An 8,785-nucleotide genomic window follows, 5' to 3' on the forward strand; every position below is an offset into this window, starting at 1 on the left:
CGACCCCTTGGAGGAGTGCTCACACAAGCAGCGCCTCCATCCAGTGTGGTGGCTGTGTGTGGGGAGGGTGAGTGAGGCCTGTGCGTGTGTCTGTGCCAAGTTGGGAGCTGCAGGTGGGCGTCTTGGTGTCTCCACAGCCCGTTTCGGGCACAAGCACGGGAAGCATTGCGAATGTTGCAAGACAGGCAGGAATGAAGGGAGACCGAAGGCCCAGGGGACAAATGACACCACGAAATGGCTCGGGGGAGGCAGAGAGATGTTTATTGTAGCCATGGGTCATCCCATGGAGCTTGAACAGCCGGGATGAGGTTTCCTCAAGTGACTCTTGGCAGGGAAGAGGGGTGACCCGGCTGAGGGAAGACCTGTGACAGGCTGACCGCTAACGTCTGCTGCTTCCTGAATAGCCAGGGATCCTTGAGGGTCCAGGGGCCTGCTGATGGGTCCCACAGAAGGAAAACACATGCACATGCACAAAGGCACACACACGGCTGAGGTTCTGGAACGCACCCCCGTGGGACCGTCTCACACTGACCGCCCCGAGTGCCTGTGGCCACCCCTCTGGCTGCCACTTGCTGACCGTTGGCAGTGCTCTGGCAAGATGCCAGGCCAAGGCCCCAGGACATTCCCGCTGTAGCCTGGGACAGGAGGCTGACGGGGGAGACCCCAGGCTTTGCCCCTTAGGCCATTCCCACCCTGACAGCCTAGATGCATCCGTGTCCCTGGGCAACACAGTCCAGACCTGGAGCATGATGGCTGCTCCTCCTGGCCTCAGGCTCCATCGGGCCCCTGGCTGAACTGTGGGTTCCCCCTCCTCTGAGTCACGCTAGGGCCCCATGTTCCCCTGGATGCCTGAATGAATGGGTTGGGCGTGGGGAGGACAGGGCCTCCCTGATCCTAGGCCTGAGGCCACAAGGAGTCCTGTAGCATTTCCAGCAGAGCGTGATAATCGTCCTCGCTGAGGGGTGCTTCCAGGGGTCCTGGAGGTTCTTCCTCCCGCAGAGGCCCCACCCACAAGGGGTGTACATCTTCTTCCATCTCATCGGCTGAGAGAAGCTCTTGCAGGAAACTGGAGGTGTCCGTACACAGCTGGTGTTGTGGGGGCAGCGGGACACATGGCCCTGCAGGAGGGGGAGGCTGTTGCCACCAAGCGGGGCTCTCCCCGGGGGCGGGCTGCTGCCCTGTCCCATCCTGGGACCCTGCTGTGCCCATGACTGCCTGGGAACTTTGGCCCCTCCTCGGCATGGCCTGATCGGTGCCCGAGGGACCTGCATGACCCCAGTGTTGAGGGGGATCAGCAGGTGGAGGCCGCGGGCCAACTTGTAAGAGCAGGGGCGCCTTGCTGGGGTGCTCTTTCGGCTGCTGGCATCTCCCAGGGGAGGGGAGGCCAAGGTCAGCGTGACCTGGTGAGAGGCCCCCTCCTCGAGTCAGTCCTGGGCAGGATCGGCTCCCCAGGTCTCTGGGAGCAGCAGTGTTTCCTCCTTGCCCACCTAAGGTGGGTGGGACCAGGCTGGCCCCCGGAATCAGGCGCCCAAAGCCCCCACAGGAAACTGGAGGGACAACATCCACGGAGGAGACAGGAGGTGTCCCTGCAGCCTGCGTCTGCATGCTTGCCAAAGGATCAAAGGGAGCCAGATTTGGAGAGCTCCTGGGGACCCTCCACAGGTGGCTTTGGTCCAATGGGACCGTCCCGCGAGGACTGGGTTTGTGGTTTGCCGCCAAAGCATTCTCGGGCCCACTTGGGCTCTGCCCTGGGTGCCGAGCTCTTCTGTTCTGAAACCAAACCTGGGACAGACAATAGGGGTTGTGGCCATCAGAAGGAGGACGGGATGCCAAGTCGGCTTACCCGTGACCTGCCCTGTCCCACCTCACCCACCGCACACACCCACCCCACCCTGTGCTCTCTCCAGGAAAGACGCAGTGAATGGTTGGGGCTGAACCTCAGGCCACGGCTGTCCCTACCTTTCCATGGGCCCTCGAAAACCATGTGCATGCCCTGGGCAACCTTGGCTACCTAGCCGGGAGCATACTGGGCCTGTGTCACTTTGCCTGGCAAGTGCTTCTGCCGCTCTTCGCTCCCTGCCCTGCCCTCGCCTTCTTTGCCAATTGCGGCCTGGGGATCAGCCGTGCCCTGAGTCCTGGGACCGAGACTCATCCGACGGCCTGCCCCACTTTACCCAGGATAGTCCACGTCCTGAGGTCTGCTCCCGGCTGCCCTCAACACCTCTGCCCCCATCTACTCTTGGGTGTGAACGTGTGGAAAACCACATCCTCTGCCTCAGAGCCTTGGACTCATGGCTACGTGGTCGGACTGCAGGCACATCTGTGATGGGCCGAGCGAAAGGCGTGGGCAGCCAGTCTTCCACATCCAGAACAGCTACGTTTGCATCGGCCCTCCCTCCCGTCCTGGCTGGAGGAAAAGAGGAGCTCAGGTGAGCTCCTGGAGTTTCCCTTCTGATCCTGGAAAAGACGCGTCAGAGGAAAGCCAAGGCGTGCCCCCTGAAGCAGCCTCCTCACGCTCTTGCACCAACCAAGAGTCTTTCAGAGAATCTGCCTATATCTCCCTGAAGCTGCCTCACACCTCCCATCCCGTAAAGCGCTGTGTGCAGAACTAAGGCAGAAGAGCCGCACACAGCTGGGCTCCCTGAATCCTCTCCCTCACCTGGATTAGGGCCTGTAATCCCGGCTGATTAGGTTATCCACACAAGGTGTGGCTCCTGGGCAGGATCCGTTTTAGCCCCATGGTCCTGAGGCCCAGGGCAGCATCACACCGGTCTCCACACAAAGGACGGCAAGCCCACGCACACTAATGGCATCTTGGGGGCATACTCCATGGATAATTGGGCTGAGTTTGAAGCCGCTGAGACTATGGCTTCTCTCGAGAGGGGCCAACTTGGACATATTCCCACTTTGGTCCGGTCACCATTTCTACAAGCATGTGTGCTAACCAACATTGAGTTTGGAAATTCTTCCTTTGGACGGGTTCTTCCAGGCTTGGTCAACACTCTGCCCTTGGTGTCTCTGCCACACACCCCGCGGGTAGCCCCTCCCCAGGAGCCCACGTCTCTCCAGCACCATGGAAGGGATACCTTCCCTTCCACAGGGAACAACGCCCGTGACACTCTGTAAAAACTCACCTGAATTCTGGCTTCTGGAATGCCTGTTTTTCTGGCCAGGCTTTCCCTCATACCAATGCCAGGAAACCGCTCCTCCTCAAAGGCTTGAAGGAGGATACTGGTTTGGGATGCAGAAATGGATGTCCGTTTTCTCCTGCCTTCCTTCGGGACACGTCCTAAAGAGAGAACAAGGTTGGAGAGGAGGGCTCGGACGCCAATAGCACAGCCAGTGTGGAGACAGAAGTGGGTGTCAGGGTGTGTGTGATGGTGTGTGACGGTGTCTGAATTCATATGACTGCGTGTGTGTGTGTGTGTGTGTGTGTGTGTGAGATAGAGAGAGAGAGAGAGAGAGAGAGAGAGAGCTTTTCTCCATGTTCTCTGTCTTCATAGGCTCTCCTTCCCTGAGGCCAAGGAGACAGAGCCTGGAGTGAGTCCCAGAGCCAGCATTTGAATAACAATGGTGAGCTGATGGAAGAAGAGGCCTGTGTCCTGGCTAGCAGGTTCAGGACAGGAAGATGCAGATACTTCCTGACCCAGAAACAGCCCGCCTGCTGCCTGCCCAGGAATGGCAGGCGGGGTGTCGCCATCTGGGGTCACAAGGGTGGCTAGAGCCTGAGAGCAGAGCTTGGGGTCCTTCCTGAGGCTTCTGCCACAGCCAGGTCAGCACACAGGTCACACTCCCTGTGTCAAGGAGTGGCTCAGGAGGGGACCCTTCTTGGGTGCCGGGGAGTCACCTGGAGGCTGTCCCTTTCCATTCGGTGGCCCTTCTCCTTGGGGAATTCTGGAGTCCAGTCGGCGGCTCTGCCTTAGCTGTCTCGTTCTCTGGTTTTGGACCCAGACCTAAGGGGCAAAAGAAGAAGCAACGTTCAGGTAACGCGGGAGGGCAGGAAACCCCACACATGTGGCAGGGACACGAGGCCCCAAGACCAACCAACAACCCAGGGAAAGCCAGAGCTGGCTTGGTGCCTCCAGTGGCACGTGCTATTTGCATGGCCCTCTGGTGTACGAGGAAGTAGGCGTTGGTCTAACCTGAGGAACGGGAACTGTAGGGAAACCTACAACAGATGGCATGGGGACAAGAGTCATTTCTTCTTTGGTCATCCGCATGGGCAGAGGATGGAGCTCCTGCTGAAGTCCCCTGTAGGGAGCTGAGGACACTTTGACTGACCAAGAAGACACTGGAAACGGGTGTCATTCTCCTCACCAATGGACCCGTGCGCAGGCTAGGCTTCCTCTCCACTGGAGGGAAAAGACAGGTGTGCCGTCATGGATAGGCATACGTGCGTCTCTATGTGTCTCTTCCCCACCCCTGTAGGAGGACTCACAGTGTTTCATGTGGGAAAGTGATTGGTCAGGACACAGGATCTCTGGGGACACTCAGCCCATGGGCATGGACCTGTCGTCAGGCCTCAGGCCTTGGGCCCCAGTGTTCCCTCGTCCCTTGAGTGAAGGTCTTGGAAGGACCTCCAAGGGCAAGGTCTCCTAGGGCCCGCACAGCCCAGGCCATAGGTTCTGAGCTCCCCAGCTGACCACGCAGAAGGACGGGCAATCACCTAGCCCCATGTGTGTGCATTCTTCCTCCCCCAGAGTCCATGAGAAAAGCACTGGGGCTGCCTACCTGGATTCTAGACTCGGAGATGGCCAGCTCTCGGGCCAGGTGTTCTCTGGCAGTGATGCCGGGGTAAGGGTTCTCCTGGAAGAATGCCTGCAGGGCCCCCTTCTGGCTTGCCGTCAACACGAGCCTCCTTCGTCGGGGTGCTCGTGGGAGTGGGCCTGTGTGGGGAAGAGAGCAGCGACGGGAGGAAGGCTTTCAGAGGAGCATCGACCGGCGATGTGCTCTCAGAGCCTCTGTGTCTGGGATGTCGAAAACGTCCCCATCCAGGGGCACCCATCCCTTTGCCACTCATGGACCCACCTAAGCCTGAGGGGGTTGTTCCACTGGACAACGGCAGGCCGTTCCGCATCTGCCCTTGGGAATGGGTGATTGTCAAGGATCTAGGGAAAGGGCAGCCTTGAGCTAGGTATGTGATTCCAGGCCAAGGTATGGAGAAGACCCTGGGTGGGGGTTCCGGTGGGCGTCGGGTTTGAAGAGGTGGTGGGGCGGGGTGGAAAGCCCGTCGGGAAAACCAAAGAGGACCATATGTCCACCAGGAAACCTCAAGGGAACATGCGAAAACCCATGCCCACCGTGGGTCCCTCGAGGTGAAAGTTCTACAGTGGTCAACTCGTCTAAGAAGTGATCCACCTTGACCCAATTTCTGCGCCCCGAGATCCAGCTGGCAGCCTTACAGAAGCGGGACTCCTGCTGGGAATCTCGGCCCAGTCCAGGGTTCCCTCCGCCGGCAGCCCTATGCAAGCCTCTCTCCAGCCCCTTTGCCCAGACCCCAGGGGAGCCCCGCCCTCCCACGGGCGTCCCAGCGATCCGGGTGGTGACTTCTCTTGTGCTTAAGCCTGGAAAGTCGTCAGAGCCCCTGGGGCATCCCCGCGATGGCCACTCACCGCCGGGGGTGCCGCTGGAAGCCATATGCTGCAGGAGGAGCTCGCTCTCAGGCGCCCGCAGGTCGACTGGGCAGGATGCGGCAGCGCGGGACTTCCCACGGCCTGGGTGGCCCCGCCCCAGGATGGCCCACCCCTCGGCCTTCCCACAGCTTCCTGGGTGGCCCTGCCCTCCGTGGGGCGGACCTCGGGGGGACCAGGGAGGTCTTCCGGGACGGGGGCCTCGGGACCACCCGAAGCAAGAGTTGGAGCTTGGCTTGCGTCGGATGGGTCCGCCCCCTGCCCTTGGGCTGACGGGCGCCTTCCCGGCACCCTCAGGCCGCTCGGGATCTCAGCTCTGACACAGAGACGCGCCCTGGAGGCCCTGTGCACCGTGTCTCTGCCCGGACCCCTTCGTGGCCCTCGTACAATCGCTCAGGATTCCGGCCCGAGGTTGTGGAACTCTGGCCGCCTTGGCCGCCCGGCACCAGCCTCCTGCTTCGCCTCCCTGGAAAGCCGTTTTAATTTTTTTCCTTTATTTTTTACTTGTTCCAGTTAAACTTGTGTGGTTTATTTCTTTTCACTTTGGTCATTTTTCATTGGGAGTGTTCCACTTTTCCTTTTTAGGTGTATTTGTAGCAATGACTTTGTAATTTCGAGATACATATGTATATATTTCTCCAAATTATATACATACATTCATATATATATATATGGATGTATTTTTTTAACAAACATGTACTTTGAGGTCCCCGTGGGTTTTGAACCCTGGGCCCGCCAATCTGGACTGGTCAGCCTCTCAGTTTGGTCTGGAGGCAGCCTCGGAATCTGGGGAAGCAGTTTCCAATGACACCCAGGCGCCTCCCAGGCGGCTCCCCGGCGGCTCCCCGGCAGCTCCTGTGAAGCCGCACTGGCCAGCCAGGCAGGAGACGGAAATCAGACCCCTTAGATAGGAGGCCTATGAGCGGGACCTTGGGCGCCAGCCATCGTCCTCCGTGTGCGGATGGGTGGCACCTCGATGGTTAGCCTGTGGGCACGAATGAGCAACAACCTTGAAGGAAAGAACGCAGAGCACCCGTGGACGTGGACCATTCGGGGCAAGTGCGTGTGTTACCACGTCCTTGGGCCACGGAGGCAATGCCCTCCGCAGCCTCGTACGGATTCAGGCCTACCCCGGGGAGAAGAATGCGGGCTCCGTCAGAGCTCCTCCTGTTGTGCTCAGACCGGCTCCAGCGGCTTCCCCTCGCTCTTGACCGCCCTCTGCTGGGCATGTCCGCAGGGACATGAGTGTCCAAGGAGAGCGTGGCTTAGTGACCTGGGAGACCCGGGAAGACGGGTCCAATCACCTGCAAAGCTCATGAAGAAAATCATATCCCCCTTCGAATGTGTACTTTTGTATCCTTCGCGTAAATACGTAGTTGTGCATTTCTGGTCTTGGGGTAGTTCTATTTTTAACCTGAGGAACCTCCATACTATTTTTGTATCGTGGCTGCATCTGTTTGCTTTCCCACCAGTAGTGTAGGAGGGTTCTCCTTTCTCCCCATCCTCACCAATAGCTGTTGTCTCCTGTGCTGTTTCTTTTAGCCATTATGGCAAGTGTCAGGTGATATCTCATTGTGGTTTTGATTTTGCGTTTCCCTGATGATGGGTGACATTGAGTGTCTTTCCATGTGTCTGGTGGCCATCTGAATGTCATGTTAGAGAAAATGTCCATTCGTGTCTTCTGCCCATGTTCAGTTGGATAATTCAGGTTTTGAATGTGGAGCTTTACATTTTGGATACTAAATCTTTATTGGATCTGTCTTTTAGAAATATCTTTTCTCATTCTGTAAGTTGCCTCTTAGCTTTGGTTGTTTCCTTCACTGTGCAGAGCTTTTTGTCTTGATGAAGTCCCAACAGTTTATTTTTGCTTCTGTTTCCCTTGTCTCAGGGGCATATCTAGAAAGAAGATCCTATGGCCAAGTCAAAGATGTCACTGCCTATCTTTTCTTCCTTTTATGGTTTCAGGTCTCACATTTAGGTCTTCAATCCCTTTTGAATTTATTTTTTTTATCCATGGTGTGGGAAAGTGTTCCAATCCCATTCTCCTGCATGTGGCTGTCTAGTATTCCCAACATCATTTGCTGAAGAGACTGTCATTTAACCATTGGATATTCTTTCCTGCTTTGTCAAGTATTAATTCAGCCCAGAGTTACAGGTTTGTATCTTGTTTCGGGTTTTCCATTCTCTTCTATTGATCTAGGTGTCTTCTTCTTGTGCCCGCACTATACTCTTTGGATCACTAGAAAACTGTAATATAACTTGAAGTCTGAATTTGTGGTGCCCCCAGCCTTGATTTTCTCTTTCTACGTATCTTTGGCTATTTTCAGTCTTTTGTGGTTCCATAAAAATTTTAGGGCTATTTGTTCCGGCTCTGTGAAAAATGCTGTTGCTATGTTGATAGCAATTGCATTGAATGTGCAGATTGCTTTGAGTAGTATAACCTTATTTGCAATATTTGTTCTTCCAGTCCTTGAACATGTAATGTTTTTGCATTTTGTGTCTGTCATCTTCAATTTCTTTCATCAATATTTTATAGTTTTCACAGCACAGGGCATTCACCTCTTTGGTTAGGCTGAATCTTATGTATCTTATTGCTTTTGGTGTTATTGTGAAGGAGATTGAATCCTCAATTTCTCTTTCCAATGACACCCAGGCGCCTCCCAGGCGGCTCCCGGCAGCTCCTGTGAAGCCGCATAGAAATTATTGTTGCATAGAAATGCAACACATTTCTCCACATTAATTTCATATCCTGCAAGTATTCCAAATTCGTGTTCATTTCTTGCAGTTTTTTTTACTTCTCGCAATTTTCTTGGTGATGTCTTTTGGTTTTCTATTTACAGGATAATGTTTTTGCCCCCTGAGCATGATATTGTTGTGGATATTTGGTATATGGCCTTTATGATGCTGAGGTATGTCCCTTCTATCCCTACCTTGCTGAGAGTTTTTTGTTTTCAAGAAAAAATGCTGTATTTTGTCAAATGTTTTTTTCTGCATCTATTGACAGATCATACGGTTCTTATCCCTTCTTTTATTAATATGGCGTATCATGTTTATTGAATTGTGAAAATTGAACCAGCCTCGCAACCCACGAATAAATCCCACCAGATTGTGGTGAATAATTCTTTTAATATACTGCTGAATTTGATTTGCTAGTA

General features: G+C 55.1%; 1 protein-coding gene across 1 annotated transcript; it reads right to left on the reverse strand.

Annotated features, from left to right (window-relative positions):
• Positions 1-239: 239 nt before the first annotated feature.
• Positions 240-6,859, reverse strand: LOC140593734 (double homeobox protein 4-like protein 4). The gene is made up of 6 exons (XM_072718806.1): positions 6,703-6,859; positions 5,613-5,678; positions 4,732-4,886; positions 3,848-3,953; positions 3,135-3,289; positions 240-1,782 (listed from the first exon to the last, which is right to left on the reverse strand). The coding sequence occupies exons 1-6, from the start codon at positions 6,857-6,859 to the stop codon at positions 895-897; spliced, it is 1,527 nt and encodes a 508-aa protein (XP_072574907.1). The 3' UTR covers positions 240-894.
• Between the last annotated feature and the right edge of the window lie 1,926 nt (positions 6,860-8,785).

Source organism: Vulpes vulpes, chromosome 8 (assembly GCF_048418805.1).
Source record: "Vulpes vulpes isolate BD-2025 chromosome 8, VulVul3, whole genome shotgun sequence".
Taxonomy (NCBI): domain Eukaryota; kingdom Metazoa; phylum Chordata; class Mammalia; order Carnivora; family Canidae; genus Vulpes; species Vulpes vulpes.